This window comes from Schistocerca nitens, chromosome 8, assembly GCF_023898315.1.
Source record: "Schistocerca nitens isolate TAMUIC-IGC-003100 chromosome 8, iqSchNite1.1, whole genome shotgun sequence".
In the NCBI taxonomy this organism is placed as follows: domain Eukaryota; kingdom Metazoa; phylum Arthropoda; class Insecta; order Orthoptera; family Acrididae; genus Schistocerca; species Schistocerca nitens.
The window spans coordinates 244,072,031-244,097,035 of record NC_064621.1 but is presented as its reverse complement, the minus strand read 5'-3'; the positions used below and the strand labels follow the sequence as shown (position 1 = coordinate 244,097,035).

At 42.5% G+C, this 25,005-nt stretch overlaps 1 protein-coding gene across 1 annotated transcript in view; it reads right to left on the bottom strand.

Moving 5' to 3' along the window:
* The window catches only part of LOC126199501 (sodium channel protein para-like), a 416,386-nt gene that overhangs the window by 8,322 nt on the left and 383,059 nt on the right, over positions 1 to 25,005 (bottom strand). The window contains exon 23 of the mRNA XM_049936424.1: positions 11,679 to 11,882. Coding sequence (XP_049792381.1) covers positions 11,679 to 11,882 — 204 coding nt within the window. The remainder of the gene's footprint in view (positions 1 to 11,678; positions 11,883 to 25,005) is intronic.

The following is a 25,005-nucleotide window of genomic DNA, read 5'->3' as shown; positions in this document are numbered from 1 at the left end:
TGTGCAATGCTATGGAAGTTTCAAAGAATGGATCAAAGGAATGTTTCACAACCAGCAGAGATTGTATTGTTTGTGTCATCTTCAGTCTGAATACTGACTTGATGCAGCTATCCATGCTAGTCCGTCTTGTGAAAGTGTTTTCATATCTGCCTTACTAATGTACCCTACACTTATTTCCCTGGCAGCTCGGACTAGAATGCAATTGTCAAGTAGAATGGAAGAAGCAGTCTGGAGGGGGACAGGATAGCAGGGTACATGTGAGGGGAGAGAAAAGCACTGTCTGGTGGGCCAGGTACTAGATTTCGAACAGGTGCAGTGTCGAGAAGTTGTGAGGCAGGGAGGTGTGGCAGGGAGTAAGGAAAATGGGGAGTGAAAAAAACCAAGTCTCCATCCTGTTTCTTAAATGCTGCATAAACCATGGAATCTCCCCCAAGGACCTAATCATAAAAATTTCTTTCTCTGGATCCCACAAACGAGGGATCTGACTCTCCCATTCGAGATATCTGAATTAAACAAGGCTATTATGGGGAGTAAAACTGGTAAAGCATCTGGTCTAGATGACATCTGTATGGAGCAAATCAAGAATTTCAGCCCAGAAACAAGAAAGTGGATCCTACAGCTTTTCAACAACTGCATGAAACAGTGCCAAATACCAAAGATCTGGCGAAAGAGCAGGGTGATAGCTCTTCTGAAACCTGGAAAGGAAGCAAATCATCCCAAGAATTTCAGCCCAGTTAGCCTTTTGAGTCACCTTTATAAACTGTTTGAACGTATGATTCTGAATAGAATCCTACCAGTAATAGACCCTCTTCTCATACCTGAACAAGCAGGATTTTGACCGAACAGAAGCTGCACAGGGCAACTTTTGAATCTCACTCATTTTATGGAGGATGGCTTTGAAACCCGTCAAGTAACGGGCGTGGTCTTCGTGGATCTCACAGCAGTGTATGATACTTTCCATCATCGGTTACTCCACGCAAAATTATACGATATGGTCAAGAACGCCCACCTTGTTAGACTACTCAGCACCCTCCTCCAAAACTGCAGGTTTTTTGTTGAATTTCAAGGACAACGCAGTCGCTGGTGAGCGCAGAAAAATGGTCTATCTCAGGGGAGCGTCTTGGCTCCACTTCTCTTCAACATTTATACCAACGACCAGCCATTGACCCCAGGCACAAGGAGATTCTTATATGCAGATGACCTAGTCCTTGCTATGCAGAGCTCATGCTTTGAAAGAGTGGAAAGAAAACTGACAACAGCACTTAGAACACTGTCAAGCTACTACAATCGGAACCAACTCAGACCAAACTCTTCGAAGACACAAGTGTGTGCCTTTCATTTAAGGAACAGGGAAGCTAACCGTGAACTACATATTGCATGGTCAGGCATCCAACTCCAGCATCATCATGCACCTAAATACTTGGGAGTCACTCTCGATAGAACTCTGACATTTAAAACTCACTAAAAGAACACCAAAATGAAAATCTCCGCTCGAAACAACCTAATTCACAAACTAGCGGGGACACAGTGGGGATCACATCAACAAACTATTTGCTGTTCTGCAACGGCACTGTGCTTTTCTACTGCTGAATATGCTTCTCGAGTCTGGTACAGGTCATCTCATGCCAGACAAGTAGACACTGCTCTCAGCGAAACCTGCAGGTTGATCACAGGTTGCTTAAGACCTACCTCAACTGATAAGCTCTATTGCCTGGCTGGAATAGCGCCACCATGGGTACGCAGAACAGTGGCTGCCAACAAGGAGAGACTGAAAGTGGAACAGGACAGTGCCCATCCACTGCAAGGACATAATCCACCACAGCAATGGCTGAGATAGTGAAAGACCTTCCTGAGAACATCCGAGAAGCTCACCATTTCACCAGAGAAGGAGGCAAGGGTGGAGTTATGGAAAAAGTCGATGCCTCACCTGTAGATGCCAGAAGCTGCAGAACTACCACCTGGACACAACGAGAGCTGGACGATCCAGAGAGAACCTGAAGAGATGGGGCTTCATAACAGAAGATACGCCCTGTGATTGTGGACAAGAACAAACCATAAGCCACATACTACAGTGCCTTTTGTGCCCTACATCCTGCACGGAGATTGATCTTGCCACTCCAAGCGCCTTGGAGGTTTGCAAAGTACTGGGCACATGTACAAAGATGATGTGACTTACCAAATGAAAGTGCTGGCAGGTCGACAGACACACAAACGAACACAAACATACACACAAAATTCAAGCTTTCGCAACAAACTGTTGCCTCATCAGGAAAGAGGGAAGGAGAGGGAAAGACGAAAGGATGTGGGTTTTAAGGGAGAAGGTAAGGAGTCATTCCAGTCCCGGGAGCGGAAAGACTTACCTTAGGGGGAAAAAAGGACGGGTATACACTCGCACACACACACATATCCATCCACACATATACAGACACAAGCAGACATCTCACAAGCAGACATATTTAAAGACAAAGAGTTTGGGAAGAGATGTCAGTCGAGGCAGAAGTGCAGAGGCAAAGATGTTGTTGAATGACAGGTGAGGTATGAGTGGCAGCAACTTGAAATTAGCGGAGATTGAGGCCTGGTGGATAACGAGAAGAGAGGATATATTGTAGAGCAAGTTCCCATCTCCGGAGTTCGGATAGGTTGGTGTTAGTGGGAAGTATCCAGATAACCCGGACGGTGTAACACTGCGCCAAGATGTGCTGGCCGTGCACCAAGGCATGTTTAGCCACAGGGTGATCCTCATTACCAACAAACACTGTCTGCCTGTGTCCATTCATGCGAATGGACAGTTTGTTGCTGGTCATTCCCACGTAGAATGCGTCACAGTGTAGGTAGGTCAGTTGGTAGATCACGTGGGTGCTTTCACACGTGGCTCTGTCTTTGATTGTGTACACCTTCCGGGTTACAGGACTGGAGTAGGTGGTGGTGGGAGGGTGCATGGGACAGGTTTTACACCGGGGGCGGTTACAAGGGTAGGAGCCAGAGGGTAGGGAAGGTGGTTTGGGGATTTCATAGGGATGAACTAAGAGGTTACGAAGGTTAGGTGGACGGCGGAAAGACACTCTTGGTGGAGTGGGGAGGATTTCATGAAGGATGGATCTCATTTCAGGGCAGGATTTGAGGAAGTCGTATCCCTGCTGGAGAGCCACATTCAGAATCTGATCCAGTCCCGGAAAGTATCCTGTCACAAGTGGGGCACTTTTGTGGTTCTTCTGTGGGAGGTTCTGGGTTTGAGAGGATGAGGAAGTGGCTCTGGTTATTTGCTTCTGTACCAGGTCGGGAGGGTAGTTGCGGGATGCGAAAGCTGTTGTCAGGTTGTTGGTGTAACGCTTCAGGGATTCCAGACTGGAGCAGATTCGTTTGCCATGAAGACCTAGGCTGTAGGGAAGGGACCGTTTGATGTGGAATGGGTGGCAGCTGTCGTAATGGAGGTAGTGTTGCTTGTTGGTGGGTTTGATGTGGACGGACGTGTGAAGCTGGCCATTGGACAGGTGGAGGTCAACATCAAGGAAAGTGGCATGGGATTTGGAGTAGGACCAGATGAATCTGATGGAACCAAAGGAGTTGAGGTTGGAGAGGAAATTCTGGAGTTCTTCTTCACTGTGAGTCCAGATCATGAAGATGTCATCAATAAATCTGTACCAAACTTTGGGTTGGCAGGCCTGGGTAACCAAGAAGGCTTCCTCTAAGCGACCCATGAATAGGTTGGCGTACGAAGGGGCCATCCTGGTACCCATGGCTGTTCCCTTTAATTGTTGGTATGTCTGGTCTTCAAAAGTGAAGAAGTTGTGGGTCAGGATGAAGCTGGCTAAGGTAATGAGGAAAGAGGTTTTAGGTAGGATGGCAGGTGATCGGCGTGAAAGGAAGTGCTCCATCGCAGCGAGGCCCTGGATGTACGGGATATTTGTGTATAAGGAAGTGGCATCAATGGTTACAAGGATGGTTTCTGGGGCTAACGGATTGGGTAAGGATTCCAGGCGTTCGAGAAAGTGGTTAGTGTCTTTGATGAAGGATGGGAGACTGCATGTAATGGGTTGAAGGTGTTGATCTACGTAGGGAGAGATACGTTCTGTGGGGGCTTGGTAACCAGCTACAATGGGGCGGCCGGGATGATTGGGTTTGTGAATTTTAGTAAGAAGGTAGAAGGTAGGGGTGCGGAGTGTCGGTGGGGTCAGGAGGTTGATGGAGTCAGGTGAAAGGTTTTTTAGGGGGCCTAAGGTTCTGAGGATTCCTTGAAGCTCCGCCTGGACATCAGGAATGGCATTACCTTGGCAAACTTTGTATGTGGTGTTGTCTGAAAGCTGACGCAGTCCCTCAGCCACATACTCCCGACGATCAAGTACCACGGTAGTGGAACCCTTGTCCGCCGGAAGAATGACAATGGACCGGTCAGCCTTCAGATCACGGATAGCCTGGGCTTCAGCAGTGGTGATGTTGGGAGTAGGATTAAGGTTTTTTAAGAAGGATTGAGAGGCAAGGCTGGAAGTCAGAAATTCCTGGAAGGTTTGGAGAGGGTGATTTTGAGGAAGAGGAGGTGGGTCCCACTGTGAAGGAGGACGGAACTGTTCCAGATATATATATATATATATATATATATATATATATATATATATATATATATATATATATATATATATATATATATATATATATATATATATATATATATATTTGTTTTTGGATATATATCCAAAAACAAAGATGATGTGACTTACCAAATGAAAGTGCTGGCAGGTCGACAGACACACAAACAAACACAAACATACACACAAAATTCAAGCTTTCGCAACAAACTGTAGCCTCATCAGGAAAGAGGGAAGGAGAGGGAAAGAAGAAAGGATGTGGGTTTTAAGGAAGAGGGTAAGGAGTCATTCCAATCCCGGGAGCGGAAAGACCTACCTTAGGGGGAAAAAAGGACGGGTATACACTCGCACACAAACACACATCCATCCACACATATACAGACACAAGCAGACATATTTAAAGACAAAGAGTTTGGGCAGAGATGTCAGTCGAGGCAGAAGTGCAGAGGCAAAGATGTTGTTGAATGACAGGTAAGGTGTGAGTGGCGGCAACTTGAAATTAGCAGAGATTGAGGCCTGGTGGATAATGGGAAGAGAGGATATATTGTAGAGCAAGTTCCCATCTCCGGAGTTCGGATAGGTTGGTGTTAGTGGGAAGTATCCAGATAACCCGGACGGTGTAACACTGTGCCAAGATGTGCTGGCCGTGCACCAAGGCATGTTTAGCCACAGGGTGATCCTCATTGCCAACAAACACTGTCTGCCTGTGTCCATTCATGCGAATGGACAGTTTGTTGCTGGTCATTCCCACATAGAATGCGTCACAGTGTAGGCAGGTCAGTTGGTAGATCACGTGGGTGCTTTCACACGTGGCTCTGCCTTTGATCGTGTACACCTTCCGGGTTACAGGACTGGAGTAGGTGGTGGTGGGAGGGTGCATGGGACAGGTTTTACACTGGGGGCGGTTACAAGGGTAGGAGCCAGAGGGTAGGGAAGGTGGTTTGGGGATTTCATAGGGATGAACCAAGAGGTTACGAAGGTTAGGTGGACGGCGGAAAGACACTCTTGGTGGAGTGGGGAGGATTTCATGAAGGATGAATCTCATTTCAGGGCAGGATTTGAGGAAGTCGTATCCCTGCTGGAGAGCCACATTCAGAATCTGATCCAGTCCCAGAAAGTATCCTGTTACAAGTGGGGCACTTTTGTGGTTCTTCTGTGGGAGGTTCTGGGTTTGAGAGGATGAGGAAGTGGCTCTGGTTATTTGCTTCTGTACTAGGTCGGGAGGGTAGTTGCGGGATGCGAAAGCTGTTGTCAGGTTGTTGGTGTAATGCTTCAGGGATTCCGGACTGGAGCAGATTCGTTTGCCATGAAGACCTAGGCTGTAGGGAAGGGACCATTTGATGTGGAATGGGTGGCAGCTGTCGTAATGGAGGTACTGTTGCTTGTTGGTGGGTTTGATGTGGACGGACGTGTGAAGCTGGCCATTGGACAGGTGGAGGTCAACATCAAGGAAAGTGGCATGGGATTTGGAGTAGGACCAGATGAATCTGATGGAACCAAAGGAGTTGAGGTTGGAGAGGAAATTCTGGAGTTCTTCTTCACTGTGAGTCCAGATCATGAAGATGTCATCAATAAATCTGTACCAAACTTTGGGTTGGCAGGCCTGGGTAACCAAGAAGGCTTCCTCTAAGCGACCCATGAATAGGTTGGCGTACGAAGGGGCCATCCTGGTACCCATGGCTGTTCCCTTTAATTGTTGGTATGTCTGGTCTTCAAAAGTGAAGAAGTTGTGGGTCAGGATGAAGCTGGCTAAGGTAATGAGGAAAGAGGTTTTAGGTAGGGTGGCAGGTGATCGGCGTGAAAGGAAATGCTCCATCGCAGCGAGGCCCTGGACGTGCGGGATATTTGTGTATAAGGAAATGGCATGAATTGTTACAAGTATGGTTTCTGGGGGTAACGGATTGGGTAAGGATTCCAGGCGTTCGAGAAAGTGGTTGGTGTCTTTGATGAAGGATGGGAGACTGCATGTAATGGGTTGACGGTGTTGATCTACGTAGGCAGAGATACGTTCTGTGGGGGCTTGGTAACCAGCTACAATGGGGCGGCCGGGATGATTGGGTTTGTGAATTTTAGTAAGAAGGTAGAAGGTAGGGGTGCGGAGTGTCGGTGGGGTCAGGAGGTTGATGGAGTCAGGTGAAAGGTTTTTTAGGGGGCCTAAGGTTCTGAGGATTCCTTGAAGCTCCACCTGGACATCAGGAATGGCATTACCTTGGCAAACTTTGTATGTGGTGTTGTCTGAAAGCTGACGCAGTCCCTCAGCCACATACTCCCGACGATCAAGTACCACGGTAGTGGAACCCTTGTCCGCCGGAAGAATGACAATGGACCAGTCAGCCTTCAGATCACGGATAGCCTGGGCTTCAGCAGTGGTGATGTTGGGAGTAGGATTAAGGTTTTTTAAGAAGGATTGAGAGGCAAGGCTGGAAGTCAGAAATTCTTGGAAGGTTTGGAGAGGGTGATTTTGAGGAAGAGGAGGTGGGTCCCGCTGTGAAGGAGGACGGAACTGTTCCAGATATATATATATATATATATATATATATATATATATATATATAAAAACAAAGATGATGTGACTTACCAAATGAAAGTGCTGGCAGGTCGACAGACACACAAACAAACACAAACATACACACAAAATTCAAGTTTTCGCAACAAACTGTTGCCTCATCAGGAAAGAGGGAAGGAGGGGGAAAGACGAAAGGATGTGGGTTTTAAGGGAGAGGGTAAGGAGTCATTCCAATCCCGGGAGCGGAAAGACTTACCTTAGGGGAAAAAAAGGACGGGTATACACTCGCACACACACACACACATATCCATCCACACATATACAGATTCGAGCTGACATATTTAAAGACAAAGAGTTTGGGCAGAGATGTCAGTCGAGGCAGAAGTGCAGAGGCAAAGATGTTGTTGAATGACAGGTGAGGTGTGAGTGGCGGCAACTTGAAATTAGCAGAGATTGAGGCCTGGTGGATAACGAGAAGAGAGGATATATTGAAGAGCAAGTTCCCATCTCCGGAGTTCGGATTGGTTGGTGTTAGTGGGAAGTATCCAGATAACCCGGATGGTGTAACACTGTGCCAAGATGTGCTGGCCGTGCACCAAGGCATGTTTAGCCACAGGGTGATCCTCATTACCAACAAACACTGTCTGCCTGTGTCCATTCATGCGAATGGACAGTTTGTTGCTGGTCATTCCCACATAGAATGTGTCACAGTGTAGGCAGGTCAGTTGGTAGATCACGTGGGTGCTTTCACACGTGGCTCTGCCTTTGATCGTGTACACCTTCCGGGTTACAGGACTGGAGTAGGTGGTGGTGGGAGGGTGCATGGGACAGGTTTTACACTGGGGGCGGTTACAAGGGTAGGAGCCAGAGGGTAGGGAAAGTGGTTTGGGGATTTCATAGGGATGAACTAAGAGGTTACGAAGGTTAGGTGGACGGCGGAAAGACACTCTTGGTGGAGTGGGGAGGATTTCATGAAGGATGGATCTCATTTCAGGGCAGGATTTGAGGAAGTCAAAAATATATAAAAACAAAGATGATGTGACTTACCAAATGAAAGTGCTGGCAGGTCGACAGACACACAAACATACACACAGAATTCAAGCTTTCGCAACAAACTGTTGCCTCATCAGGAAAGAGGGAAGGAGAGGGAAAGACGAAAGGATGTGGGTTTTAAGGGAGAGGGTAAGGAGTCATTCCAATCCCGGGAGCGGAAAGACTTACCTTAGGGGGAAAAAAGGACGGGTATACACTCGCACACACAGACATATCCATCCACACATATACAGACACAAGCAGACGTTAAAACCCACATCCTTTCGTCTTTCCCTCTCCTTCCCTCTTTCCTGATGAGGCAACAGTTTGTTGCGAAAGCTTGAATTCTGTGTGTATGTTTGTGTGTCTGTCGACCTACCAGCACTTTCATTTGGTAAGTCACATCATCTTTGTTTTTAGATATATTTTTCCTACGTGGAATGTTTCCCTCTCTCTCTCTCTCTCTCTCTCTCTCTCTCTCTCTCTCTATATATATATATATATATATATATATATATATATATATATATATATATAATGACCTTCACATTTTCATATTCTGCCAGTCCCTAGCCCTCACAAACCTCGTACTCCAAAATCATCTCCATGGCACAGGCATCAACGAATGCGTCTGCTCCCTCCACAAGATACTCCTACTGCGCAATCCCTGCTACTTACATCTCTGAAACTGAACCCCTTGCTCTCCAGTATCTGGAGGAGCAATCCACATACCACCTCCATAAATTAACCAAACTGTTGACATCCTAATGCCTCAAGGCACATCCTACCCAGAGTGTACCTCATCCTCAAACCCTCACAGCACCCAAACCCTGCCTAGCTAATCTTTTAAGCTCGCCACATCTCCAAAACCTCCCTACCAACATTCCATCAAATCCAGAGCTGAAAAATTCCCATAACACTGTTGTTAATCTTTCCACCAAAACTCTCAACCCCACAGATATTTCAGTGATATCCAAAGGCCTCACCTTTGCCCTACACCCAAATTTAACCACACTAGATTTTTCAAAGACCTACTCTCTTCCTCCCGATCTCTGCAATGGAAGCACTTCTTTGCCATCAATCCCTCCAACCAAAGTCAACCTAACCCCAACACTGAACTCTGCCTCTCTCAGTTCATACCACCATCCAACTATAATCCTAACCCCTCCTAACCTTCCAGGAACTCCTTACCTCCAACTTGGCCTCACCATCCTTCCTCACGTACATTCCTCAGAACAGCAACCTTACAGCAGAAGAAAGGAAATCCATACACAACCTCAAAACAAATCCTGACCTAACCATCCTACCCGCAGACAAAGGTTCGATCACTGTTGCTACGAACCACAGTGACTACCTAGCAGAAAGCCTCTGCCAGTTATTTAATGCCTCCACCTATCAACTCTACCAGAGTGATTCCATCCCAGAAGTCCAACGTAACCTCCAATCCCTGCTTAAGCGTTAGACCCTTCCCAGAACCTTTCCCCTGAACTCATTTCCCTGCTCACCCCTATGATACCCCACACCCCCACCTTCTACATACTCCCCAAAATCCACAAATCCCACATCCTCGACACTTCATTGATCAACATCTCCAACCAACTGCCCATTATATAGCCACCAACATCAACATGCTAGCCATTTCCTTCACTGACTGTCCACCAATACCGCTCTTTCAGCTCCTGGATCCCTACTCATCACTTTCAATACCATTTCCCTAAACACCAACATTCATCATGCACATGAGCTTTCTTCTACTGAATACTATCCTTTCCAACAACCTTCAGACTCCAAACACACTACCTCATTCCTTGTATACCTTACTAGCTTTCTCCTAACTCACGACTACTTCTCCTTTGAAGAGAGGATATACACAAACAAATCAGTGGCACAACAATGGGCACCCAAGTGGCACCCTACTATGCAAAACTGCTTGGGGGCTGTCTAGAGGAGACATTCCCAGTGTCCCAAAACGCCTAGCCCCTAGTCTGGTTCAGTTTCATTGATGAGATCTTCATGATCTGGACTCAAGGCCACCAAGATACCCTATTTTTATTCCTTCACTACCTCAACACCTATCACATCCACTACACCTGGTCCTCCTCAATGTACAGTGCCACCTTTCTCGATACTGACCTCCTCCTCTTTGATGGCTCTGTCTGCACCTCTGCCCACATTAAACCCACTAACCACCAACAGTACCTGCATTCTGACAGCTGTCATTCCTTTCAAACCAAAAAACCACTCACATACAGTCTGGCCAACCAGGGACAGCGTACCTGCCGTGACAAAAACTCCCTTTCTCAGTATGCTTAGGGTCTCACCATGGCCTTCACAGACAGGCACTATCTCCAAAAGACCTAGTCTATAAATAGATCTCCCATGCAATTTCCCCTCACATACCCAACTCTCCCACCACCCCCAAGAATCAGCCACAGCACAGCACATCTTGGCACAGTGTTACACTGTCCAGGTTATCTGGATACTTCCCACTGACACCAACGTATCAGAACTCCAGAGATGGGAACTTGCCCTTCAATATATTATCTCTTCCCGTTACCCACCAGGCCTCAACTCAATTTCAAGTTGTCGAACCTCGTACCTCACCTGTATCTTTGCCTCTGTACTTCCGCCTCGACTGACATCTCTGCCCAACCTCTTTGCATTTACATATGTCTGCCTGTGTCTGTATATGTGCGGATGGATATGTGTGTGTGTGCGTGAGTGTATACCTGTCCCTTTTTCCCCCTGAGGCAAGTCTTTCCGCTCCCGGGATTGGAATGACTCCTTACCCTCTCCCTTAAATCCCACATCTTTTCACCTTTCCCTCTCCTTCCCTCTTTCCTGATGAAGCAACCTTGGGTTGTGAAAGCTTGAAATTTGTGTGTGTCTTTGTGTGTTTTTTATTGTGTCTATCAATATACCATCGCTTTCTCGTTTGGTAAGGTACAGCATCTTTGTTTTTATATATATTAGGATCTTTAGTCGACTGTCATGTTGTGGTTTTTCTGAGAATTCAAGCCACTCCATCAATGAATATCTTCACAAGGATTATAGCTCATAACTCTGTCTGCATTAGAATTGTACAATATCCATGTATCGGCCTCTTTCCACATCCCAGAAACTCCTCTCCAAGGGATCCATGGAAAATGATAAATGTAATGTAACAAATGTAACTCATTCTGGTGAGACATCAGAAAAAATACTAAATGACCATAGGCTGAGGGTCCCGTGATGAGCATCAACAAATAAAACACCATGATGTGGCCATGGAAACCCAACAATTTTACTCATCAATGTACGGATCATATATTATCATTTGCCCTGACAATCCAAAAAACACATTTTACTCAGATGGGTATCAATGTTGTGTGTGCATAAAATCATAAAACAATAAATTACTTACAATTCCACATCACTAAGTTACAGAAATAACTAAATGTCTTAAACTTATATTGTTCTCTAATTACTTTAACTGTAATATCCCATCTTTGTCTACCTGCATAATCATGACTCTTCTGTAAGTTAAAAAAAAGAAGACAAGTTTTGTAAGTTCATACCTGTGAGTAGTTTTCTAAGATGACTGCTATGTACATGTTGATGACGATGAGGAAACTTATTACAAGGTATGACAGGAGAAAAGCAATGCCTACAGTAGCCGAACCACAATTTCCAGGATAGCCAATTTCACTGTTGGGCTTGTTGCAGTTTTCCTCATTAATAATTCCATCTAGTACACCATCCCATCCAGCAGATGTTGACATCTGAACACAGAGTGCAGCATGATAATTGTAACAGATAAAAGCAATTATTCACTGAGTAGAAATAATCATGTAACATTATATAAAGTTTGTAAAAATCTTACCAAAATTAAGCAACAATAACAAAACAAAATCTAAAAAATGAAATAAAAAATATCTTTTCATCATGAAATCTACTTTATTAAAATTACACACACACACACACACACACACACACACACACACACACACACAGTAGTGGAAAGACAATGGTTGATATAAATAATGGAAGAAGAAATTGTGAAAACTCATTGTATATTGCTCATAAACAAGACTGAGAAAGTTGCTGATCATTCAGACAAATCCTTTTTCAGAATCAACTGAATACACATATGCCTGCATTGCTAAAATGCCTTGGCTGACTAAACCGTGCTATCACTGCAGTTACATTGGGGTTAGGGGTTGTGTCTAGTGGAGTGGATGATTGGAGAAGGGAGGTGGGGATTGGGAGGGAGGGTCGGGGATCTTCCTGGTTGTTAACCCCCACATTCATAACATCTTCATAAAATCGTCTGTACATATCACACTCGCTAATCATCAATAGTACCAGCATTCTGATAGCAGCCCCCCTTTCTTACTAAAATCTCTCTCCCACATAGCCTGATCACTAGTGCATGGTGTATCTGCAGTGAAAAGCAATTCTTGGCATTATATGTTGAAAGTACTATTAAGGCCCTTCCACACATGCGCTTCTCCCGCCTTCCACCACAAACCCAAAATTGGAACAAATTAACCATATTCTTTGTTGAAAGGGTGGTTTTTTGTTGTGGCATGAGACAGGTGATTTGATGTGTTTCTGGTAATGGTTTTCTTTCAACTTTGGAACAGATGCAGTACATATTTATTGGATGGCAACTATCTTCAGTGGTCACTTTCTTGTGTTTTGTATAAACATGTTGGAATAAAATCTTCTTACTTGAAACAGTGGATTGTACTAAACATACAAACAAATCTGAGTGAGGTTAATGTGGACTCTGCACCAGCAATGAAGACAGGTTACTAATGGACATGAATTTAGATGTGGTCATAAAAGCATTGCAGGTTTCTCAAGTTCAGCATGTCTGAGGTTTTTTCCTTAAAAATGTGTCAGTAAAATTCAGGGTATTTCAACAGATGATTGTAATATTAAGATTAGAGAGAATATTTGATGGTAGAGATGTCAGCCAAATGTCCACATAGAAACCCTAAATGAAATTTTTCAATCAAAGTAGCTGAATGTGTATTGGTTGTCAGTCTTGTTGAATCCAGATCAACGGGGGTAAAGAAAGAACATTTAAAAATCAAGTTTTCAGACACAGTATTACAATCTGAAGAGCTTCCTGCATCTTCATGTTACTATAAACATAAAACAGCTCTATCATTAGGCTTAAGACACACATCTGGAACAAAAAAGTGGGCCAGAAAAGACAAAGTGAAAACAGTTTTGTTGGCAGGAAGCAACCACATTATTATAAAAAAAATGTGCTCTTGCAACAAGAAAATCTGTGTAGTCATACATTGACCACCATGATGGCAATGTTCACCAGCTGTGCTACAAAATAGTTCACCACCCAACACATTACCCACGTTTTACCACAAGTAAATTTTGTCTGTCCCCTAATTTAATATAATGGCTTGAAAGAAAACATTTTTTCATGTAATTCAAAGGTTATCTGTGCTGTAAAATGTAGAACTGGAAAAAGATTCCTGTACTGAGGTAATGAAATGAAATGAATGTTACTGGATCAAATACACTGAGCTTATTGGAAATTAAGTTCAAAATTAAATTTTCATTACACTAATAAATAAATAAACAATATAAAACTAGAAAACCAATAGATAAAAGAAAGAATCAACGGGTCATCAAAAACAGAAACCTTACATCATTTGACATTAGTTCCATATGCTTGTACAGACCAGCAGAAGCAACAATTCTTGAACATGTTAGGCATACAAACAATAAATATTAGCTAACATCATGGTCATTAGCGAACACAGCTATTTTATGATCAGCAATCACTTATATATTCAAAAAGTTCTGCTTAACATTGTCAGGAACCTTACTGGAAACCAAAGACAAAATGCTGACACAGAAGCAAAAACTACTGGAGTTTCACTTATTAAGCAACAAATTGAATGTGTAATGGCAACAATTAACCACAGATCACTTAATTTTATATCTAATAATGCAAAAATCAGGCACACTTAGAGATAAAATACTGAAAACGATAAGTACCATAAACATTATTTTCTCACCATGATGCTGCTAGTGAATATCCTTTCAAATTCTGTACCCCATTTGATTAGTGCTCACAGGAAGTGTTGTAATGCACCTGATTGCCTGTCAGGTGAAATAAAGATTGCAAGGTATACGGTTTTACAAGAAGAGAACTTAATCAGGTGTATGGTATGTGAATATGTGCACCTCAATGAGAAAACGCGAATGCACTGGTTGAAGGACTAGTTTTAGAGAAACTAAATGTGTATAGTGTATGCCAATTGCATTTTGACAGATTTAAAACATTACAGCTACAAAATTACTATGAAAATGTTGTCTTATGCAAGGTGCAGTTATCATCTTCCTAGGGTTCTGTACCTCAGTCAGTAAAAATGGAACACTTGTAGGACCACTATGCTCTCCATCTGTCTAAATGTCTGTCTTTCTGTCTGACTGTTAAGACCCCTTTTCCTCAGAAATAGGTAGAAGTATCGAGTTCAAATTTACGTCATTTACTAAGATCTAAGGTCCCTTGGCAGTGCAAAAAATTTAAGCTTCTAAGTCAACGGACTCAAAATATATGGCCATATATGTCACATATTTCGATACTCACAAACTCATTCATCAAAACCTTTATATTAACCATATCTAAAACATATTGGGCCTGGTGGTCTAGCAGTAAGGCATGTGCCTGAAAACTGGGAGGTCACATGATCAAATCTTGGTCAGAACATGATTTTTTCATTCTTCATTTTAACCTAGCCTTCACCTCTTAATGACTTTAGGAGTTTCCAGAAACAATGCATTGTTCAGATCCCATATTAAAATGTAGGTCCCCTTTCCCAGGCTGGATAACGGGTTGGTTACAGATGCACAAGTCACTGAAGTAACATTCCATAAATAATGGAGACCAGCCAGTTGAGCCATGTTAAATTATTACTACTATCTACATACATAATTAAGTTTGTTTGGAACCCTCAGAGTGTGAATCCTATTCTCACTTGTTGAGGTTTCTTTTATTCTACCTTAAAATATTTTAGCACTTTCTGTGTTACGTTCAGTCAATAATTCTTTATTGATGTACAAATTCTTTATTGCTCAAAAAACTGTGAATTTGTGACTTTTCTGTACGTTTATAATATTAGCATCATAAACTTGCTGCATTTTAGGACAAATACTTTGTTAACAACATTTATAATATACACATAAGAACACAAACAACACGAGTTAACCATAGAGTGTCTGAAAGTTAATGAACAAAAATCAAACAGGATTCAGTGATATTTGTTTTAGCTCATAATGACATGAGACATTTATTTCTCTCTCTCTCTCTCTCTCTCTCTCTCTCTCTCTCTCTACAAAGGTCTAATGGTACTTTCTGCTGAAACGGGCAAGGTGTTCAGATCATGTGACAATCAGTGGACGGGGTAGATGATTCTGCCAAGTCTTGTCATAAACTATCCAGTAACATTAATGTGACCACCAGTCAAAAACCTGAATAACCATCTTTTGCAGCATGGACCACTGTGAGGCATGCAAGAAGAGAATCAGTGATGTTCTGGAAGGTACCTACTAGGATGTGGAGCCATTCTGACTCCAGTGCCATGGGCAGCTGTGCTAAGTTTCTCTATTGAGGTTCCATGTCATGTACGACACTACTGAGATAGTCCCACAGAGTCTCGACTGGGTTGAAATCTGAGAAGTTTCTTGGCCAGGAAAGTACAGTAAACTCATCCTGGTGCTTTTCAAACCATGCATATACACTGCAAGCATTGTGACATGCTGCATTTTACTGCTGGTAGATGCCATTGTGCCACAGAAAAGAAACATGGATATAGGGTTGAGCTGCAGACAGACACAATGAAGAGACACTCACACATTTAGCTTTCAGCTGAAGCCTTCTTCAGAAAAGGAAACACACAAACATTCATTCACACAAGCATGCACACCTCAGGCGTGTCCAGCAACTCGGACAAGAATGCAGTTGTCACATGGAACGAAAGCAGCAATCTGGAGGGGGCAGTGAAGGGGAAGGGGTAGCAGAGTATGGGTTGAGGGAGAGTGCAATCTGGCCGAGCATGCAGGGACTAGATGGAGGCATGAAAAGACTGCCACCAGGTGCAGTTTTAGGAGCTGTGAAGTAGGAAGTCGGGGAGTGGGGCAAACAGAAAGCAGCAAAAGAGAGGAGCAGGGGAGGTGAAAGATGGGCGGGTGTGTTGACAGAGGGTGGCACACAATGAGGGTGAGGGGACATGAATAGGGAGAATGTAATAGGATAGAGGGGGCAGGAACTGTTGGGTGGAGAGTGTGAAGGATAGTAGTCTGCTGTAGGTTGAGGCCACAATAATTTTGGCAGTGGACAAGGATAACTCCACTCTGTGCAATTCAGAAATGCTGGTGCTGGAAGGGAGGATCCAGAACTTAAAACACACACAGCAAAAGGCATAGTTATCCTTACAACACATTCTCTGCTCCCAAAAGTATCCCAGCCTCGACCTACGGTAACCTATTGTCCCCACACCTTCCAGCCAACAGTTTCCGCTGCCTCTTTCCAATTATCTCCTCCCTATTCATGTCCCCTCATCCTCATTGTGTGCACCCTCCACCAGAGGCCATCTTTGTCCATCCCTGTTCTCCCTCCTCCTCCTCCTCCTCTTCCTCTGTTCCCCCCTTCCCCCCTAACTCCTTCCCCCACAATCTCATATGCTTGGTGCAGTCTTGTCATGTCTCCATCTAGTCCCTGCGCACTTTGCCAGACTGCGCTCTTCTCTCCCCCAAACACATTCCCTGTTATCACTTCCCTTTCCTCACCACCTTTAGTTCCAAGTGACAGTTTCATTCAGTTCCAAGCTGCCTGAGATGGCGGTCACATGAGAGTGAGGTGTGCTTGCTTGTGTGTGTTAATGTGTGTGTGTGTGTGTGTTTCCTTTTCTTGTTGGTGGCTTTGGTCAAAAGCTGAATGTGTTACAGTCTCTTTATTGTGTCTGTCTGCAACTCAACAAATCTATCCTTTTCCTTATACTGTTGATATTCCAATCTGGAGTTTCCATTGTCTGAAACTGTATGTAGGTGGGGACATGGCCCCCAAGGATAGATGCATACTTGTGGAGATCTGCTGTGCATTCCTTCAAGGCATTTCAAACTATACATGCAAGCAGCCATCTGTCTGATGGAGCATAAAATGTGATTCATATGAGAATGCCACTGGTAGCCACTCAGTGGCTATCTAGTTGTTGTATTGGCTTGCAAATTTCAGCCTTTGTCACCCATGAAAAGCACTCAGCATGGGTGCATGATCCAGGCATCTGCTGCAGGGGTCAATATGCAAGAATGTTCACTGAACGATTGCTGAGTAGGCACTAATAGTAGCGCCTTGGCACAAGACACTATTAGCAGCCCCTTGGCTCATTTGGGTGGTCAATTGCTCAACAGTTCCAAATCTATTCACCTGTACACATATCTGCAGCCATCATACACCCCTATCATTTATGGATGGTGGTGTACCATAGCTGTCTCAGTGTCAGTTTTAGATAGCAACATTTGTCATGCTTGGTATACTTTATCCAAGGCATCACACAAACTGTTCGCAAGCTTTGCCATTTTAGAAATGCTTCCAGCCTTGGTCCAAAAGTCAGTGGTCATGCCCTTTTGCAAATAAGAGAAATCACTCTGTTCCTGTATTACAACAACAACTGAACTGTTTTCCACATTCCCTCCACTCCAACATGCTTTATATTTGTTCCACTGCTAATACTGCCACCTGCTGTATGTGAGTGGTTATTGCATGATGATGTCGAACATAGGTGGTGGTCGCATTACTGTGACTGGACCTTGCAGATATATCAGACATTTTGTCTGGCATCCATTGTGACTTGTCCAGTTTGCAGGTACCAGCATAAGAGGTGCAGAAAATAGTGCAGTGTAAAAACATAAATTAATTAAAACATTATTCAGAGTCCAGAGACTCTGTTCAAAGGTAAGAGATGAATTATGCTCCTCAGTTATTTTATCTGATATTCACTTTCCCTCTGTCTTCTTCTTCATCTTCTTGGATTGGTATGTAAGTGAACAAGATGGAAAGTGACAATGCTTTACATTAATAACAGACAGAGAATTTACCGGATTCTTACAACTATACTGATAGACCAAGATCACAACCACTGATGTTATTTTGATGAATGCAATATGAAAAGACAGAGAAATGTAAGGCAAAAAGCCATATCCATTACGTGTCCTTATATAACCATCCTAAGAATGTACTCATAAATATATTTGCTTTTAATTTGTTTAAGAAATGGTGTTATAAATTTTGTGGCTCTCCACATATATTACCACAGGTGTGGACTTCAACGAAGGTATTCTATTAACAATTACACATCTCCAAGGATACATAGCTAATTTCTAACTAAAAGAGAGAACCAGAGAGCAGGGTTCTGTGACATAACTATGGACTCTTAGCTGCTTGAGTCTAATTAACATTTGCAGTTACTAATTACTACTAAAGAAAGTTCTATAGAATTATGAAAAGGATAGATTATTGCTCACCATAGAGAGGAGATGCTGAATCACAGATAGGCACAACAAAGAACTATTATACACTAGAAGTTTCATACAAAAGGCCTTCTTTAAGGATATATTATTGCTCACCATAGAGAGGAGATGTTGAATCAAAGATAGGCACAACAAAGAACTATTATACACTAGAAGTTTCACACAAAAGGCCATCTTTTAAATATCTATGTTTCTGTGACCTCCCTAGCCTCAAACTTTGCTAGTCCCTTTACTGCTCCCTTCAAGCACACATAGCCTTCCTTCTACTCCACCAGTGCACCCACTAGTCTTTTACCCCTTCTCTACGTCCCCCCCCCCCCTAGTCCCTCTCTCATGACTGTGCAGTCCTACCGTGTCCCCACCCTGCATGTTCCCACAACCCCACAAAAGCACCGAACATTCCTCCACCTCTACCCTGCTATCCCTCCACCTCCCTGTGCCAATCTATACTCTTATCATCCTTGGATTGCTTCTCCCATCAGGTGCAGTTGCTTGCAGTCCAGCCTCAGTGGCCACAGTGGTCATGTCTATGTGAGTTGTTGCACTCGTGTGAATGTTTGCATGTTTTCTACTTAGAAGAAGGCCGAAAGCTCAAATGTATAGCAGTCTTTTGTTATGCATGTGTGGAACTCAACATCTCCTCTATATGGTGAATAGCAATTTACTCTTTTCATAATATTGTCATTATTCCATCCTAGATTTTCCATGTTTAAACAAATATCTCTCATAGTTTTATCATACATAAATTAACATACAAAAGAAAGAATAAGAACTTTTTATTGTCATGTCATATCTTGTACTTTTCTTTAATATGCAAATGCTACAGTGGGTTTAAAGTGATCAGTGGAAATCATAGTTGAGGTATCATTAACACTGATTTTAAATGTATTCTCATTTCAATCATATTGCGGCTGCAGAGGTTTGCACCGTGTCATGTCTACCAAAAGCCTGGTTACATGTCCAAAGGTTAGCAAAACTGTAAGGACAGCGAATATGCTGCTCTACTGGTGTGACTGGCCATAGTTGGTGAATGTGTGAACATAAAGTCTGGTGCATCAATAATGTCATTAGGCATTTTGTTGAGGATTTCACTGGGTAATTGAACTAGGTGACGGCAGACCAGTTCTGCTGCTTTGGCGTTAAGATCTTCCTTGATGGTACCACGGAAAACTAGTACGACAATTGGCACAGTTTCTGTCCAACACTGTAATTTGTGGCAACTTAGAGACAACATTAATTGGGGGTGCAAATACTCAACTAAGCCATTTGGTGCTGGATGATAAGCTGCAGTTCACATGCACTTCTTTCCTAACAAAGCAGTGAGTGAACGAATAGACATGTCTCAAATTGCCTACCTTGGTTGGCAGTAATATGGAGAAGCACTGTAAAATTAGCAATCCATTCATGAAAAAAGTTGGTGGCTACAATTTCAGCAGTGGAATTGACTGTTGGAGAAACTTTAAGTCAATGGGTGAAGTAGTCAATAGTAATGTTCTCCAGATGGTGGCAAGAGCCCACCAATGCATATGTGAACATGTTCAGATCACTGATAGGGTGGAACAAAAGTGTCAAAGGTACACTGACATGGCAGTTTATCTACTATGTTGATAGGTCACATAGCTTTACAGTCTCTGTCCATATGTGGCCACACAAAAACTCACTTAACCAGCTTAGTCATACTCTGGACTCCAGGATAGGACAAATCATACAGCAACGAGACTGCCTATTGATGAATGTTCATCGTAACAAACTGGTGTGCATTTGATGAAGGAACATCACAGTACAGCCTTGTTTGATGTGACAAAATTGTAAATCAGATGGGTGCAAAAGGAAACAGGTGTAAAAGGAAATTTTGCAGCTCACTGTCATATTTCTGGGCCAAGGTGTATACTTCTTAGTTGACTTTACCCATATTTGCATCTGCACAAAAAAGGGTGTCTGCCAGTGTATTCAGTGACACATTAACATGGATGATACAAGTGGCAAATGCTGCTTTATAATCTAAGTGCAACAGGTGAAGTGATTATGCTTCATCAGGCCTCTGACAAAAAGTGTACAATAGCATCTTGTGATCAGTGACCAGTGTAAACTGTTGGCCTTCAAGCGCATTCTTTACAATAGCAAATGCCTCAATGGAAATCTTTTGTACTGCAATAATAAAGGCAAGACAAAAGAGATAGAGAAGTTAGCAGGTGGCCATCCCTGGAACGACAGGGAATGTCCCACCTACAGCTCACCCAACCCTGATCCAGTACAATCAAAAGTGCCCACTATTCAACACTGTGCGACACCTAGAACAGGAAACTGGGTATGGGATAAAGATGGCAAACCGAATCCAAAATTGTTTAAAACAGGATAAAAGAGTCGCCTAGTCAAGGGGGTAGGGACGGGATCCTACTGATGCTCCAGAGGTAGATTAAAAACCTAGTAAGTGAGAATAAAAACAACTTTCATGCTGAAACCTGACAACCTATTCAACTATCCATGAATCATCCACCAATATTAGAGGTAATGAGTTAGCTGGAGTATGGCAAGTCCATGGATGACCTCTGTCATGCGTTGGTGGAAGGGGAGAATCTGTCTCCTGAAGGTGAAGCTCCAGATGACGAAACATATTTTTATTTAGATGACGGCGACCAGGATATCTGGCAGCATATTAATGAGTGGCAATGCCAGCCTGGTTATCAAATGCACAAAGGACCAGAAGCATATCCACATATTCATTGTTTGTGTATGCCACATGCCTGCCACCATGTTTTAGAATAACACAAGAAGAAAATATGATATGTGTACTAATGTACATGGAGTCTGCCACGGCATGTCCGCTAGTAAGTAGTCCCTGTCTGGTGAACAGCACATAACAGTATAAACATGTCATTAGTTGCAATGGGCAGTTCCACCTAACACACATCACCTTCCTTAACGCTTTTGTTCTGCATGGTTCATCTCGACACTGCTAATTGTGAAATGTTTATTTTTGAATTATGCTGTTTCCCTAATGGTAATGGATGTGACATTTTCATATTTCCATCAATAATAATAATAATAATAATGAATGGAGATACTAAACAGTATGCACTTATCAGACTGAATGTCGAAAGACATATACGTGGTTCCACAGTGATAATACATACAAATGGCAAACAAGTTTGGAAACTATTTGCAAAGCATGCTGCTAGCACTACTGGTGATGTAAGGCACTAACAAAATGTGGTGGACCTGAATATGGCAAAAACAATAGTTGCTACTAATCGGTGGGATCATTGGAGGGTTTTGGTGAACACTGTAAGAAGTCATTCAGTGGAACAGCCAGGAGTGCATGGTTGCACACAAATTGGTGATAAAGGTTACCAAGATTGAGAAATCTTTGCAACTCATGGACTGTCAAATGCAGTGGGAAGTTATTTATAGCTTCCAGTTTCTGCTGCAACAGCTGAATTCCTTGGGCATTAATGGTATAACCAAGAAATTGGTCTTCTGGTGTGTCAAGCACACTTCAAAGGGTTGATGGCTAAACCATGTAAACTGAGGCAAGTGAATGTTCCTCAGTGATACGGATGTTCTGGTTTGGAGCTGGACATCACCAAAACATCATCAAAATAGTCTTAGCAGAAGCTGAGATCGAGCTCGACTTCAACCATAATATGCTGGAAGGTTTGCACAGCATTGCATAAGGCATCCTAGTGTACCTGAACAGGCCAAATGGAGTATAGACAGTGGTCTTAGTTATGTCTTCTGGAGTAATGGGTATTTTGTAGAAAGTGCTTACCAAGTCTATTATTCAGAAGACATGCTTGCCATGTATATTGAAATAGAAATCTTCAATGTGCAGGACAAGGTACCAATCAGAAATAATTCCAGCATTAAGTTGTCGGTTATTACTGCATGGATGCCATCGGTTGGTCTTCTTTGGAATAACATGGAAAGATAACACTTAGCTGTTGGTGATGGATGAAAGGTTCCTCGGATGAGCATAAAAGAAAATACTTGCATCACTACCTTCAATTTATTTGTTAATAATTGATGAGGTCGAGTGTGAATTGGTGGTCCTGGCATTGTTAGAATATAGTGAAATGTTGAGTGATGCAACGGAATTAGAAAGGTAAACTGCCAAATGACCTCTGAGGACTGTCTCAGAGTTCTCGATACAGAGACTTACCAGGGATCATGCATACAGCAGTCATGTGTTCATGGTATAAGGTATAGCCTGTGCCTAGTTAAGTTATTGGTTTTATCAAGAAAGTAAAGGTGCTGAACAAACAGTAGCACCCCTTAAATGATAAAAAATCTGCTCCAAGGCTGGGGTATACTACACCTGCTACTATAATTGCCACAAAAACTCATTATGAAGGTGTAAGTTCGGAGTGTCACAAGATCATATATTTTCATTGTGGAACCATCGACACCATCGAGGCTACAGTTACCGCTACTGTGGTAAGGTAGATGAGAAGATGCATACACTGGTATGTCAGCAACTGTCTCCACTAGAAAGTGCAATTTTATACACTCTTCAGTGACAAACAGTTGACCAGTGCCATCTGGAAAGTTAGTTGCCATTAACACAACTTCTGGACATATTTCCCATCTCACACAGTGAATGGCACTGTTGAGCTTCTGTGACATAAGCATACCTTTTCAGCTGAAGGTGAATGATAGTGTTTGCTTGGTGAGTGTTGTGCTGCAACGGCCGACTGGAATTTTTGCCTTTGAAGAGCGGCACCTTTGTGTTAAGCTCATTGATTTGTGCCTGTAAGATGGCCTGGGAATTGTCTGATTCTGGGAAATGGGAATATGGGTGCAGCATATACGGGCAGGTACAGCTCAGTGGTAAGGTTCACCATTTGGGCTATAGTGTCAAGAGCACCAGGGCATACAATGAGTATCTTCTGTTGCATCAGGCAGTAGGCATGACAGCCAGATGTTTCGATGAATGTCTTCCTTAACAGCATTGCTAGCCAGGATCCATATGAAATTGGGAAAGGGTGCAATCAACTAACTCCTCTGGGCAGAGTAACTTTTCCAATCATTTACCTCCAGTCTGAGACAAGTGATCAGAGTACTTTTAATGTCAGTGTATTTGTCAGTACTTGATGATGATCCCAAGATACACTTGACTTCCATGGCCATGTCTTTGTTTATCATTCATAAATTATTTTCACAATATTGAAATAATATGAACATCTGTCACATCTCGTCTGCAGACAACAGCACAATTTTAACTTGACACTGAAAGTTTGAAAGGATATGCATGAGCACCTTCTTTGTAGGGAAATAGTGTCCAATTACTTACGGTTTTCAAAATTTTATCCTTGTTTGTACAAGCTTCTTGAGTATTAGACATCAAATTAAGTTACCTGTTCATAATATCAGTGTAATGAACTATTTTCACAACATAAAAGTAATGTGAACGTCTCTGAAATGACACAATTGTATATTGTTCATCAGATGTCATAGTCTTCTAATATTATACACAAACAACTATTATACATTTACAGTTTTTCAAGCAATACAGAATTTGCGCAGTAATAAAGAATTACTAAGTGACAATAACACTAAAGCTGCTGAAATATTTACAGCTACAATAAAAACATATGAGGGTCAGGCAAAAAGTGATGCCTTTTTTTAAAATTTTTATTTTAGAAGAAAAATAAATGTTATATATGCAGAATAACAGTAACAAAATTCACACTTAATTTGTCACTTTTCAATGTAATCACCACGTTTGTCCACAGTTTTTTTTTTCACCTTGAAATAAGAGTATGTATTAAACCAATAATAACAACAGTCTAGAACATGTAAAATAAGTAATTTTAAAAAACAGTGGCTGGTTTCAACCAAAATCTGATCATTCTCAGACCATTACTTACTCTGTAAATGGAGTAACATGAAAGCTATTGATAAACACATGAAGATAAACACAACAGTAAAAAACTATACAACTTCCGTCATAACAAATAAAATAAAAAAGGAGGGGAGGCGAAGGTACCCTTGCTGACTGCAGGAACTGGCTGCATGACACGCAGTTACTGTTTTATTAATAGCGAGAGCCTCAGCCACCATCTCCAGTGACAGCCAATGGGCGTCAAACACAAGTAAAATCAGTAAAAATCAATTGTAGTATGAAATATTTGGATCACGACCACAGTCATGTAATTATAAAAATAGGCTTGCATAAAATATAATAAAAGAACAAATAAAAGTAGCATAATAAAGAATAAAACAATTAAGATTCAGACTAGATCCAAAGTGCCCTCTTTGGGGATTTGTGCGTAACCGATGTTGTGCAAAGATTGTTTACAAGGACACCACCAGTAACCACAGTAACAGTATGAAGACTGA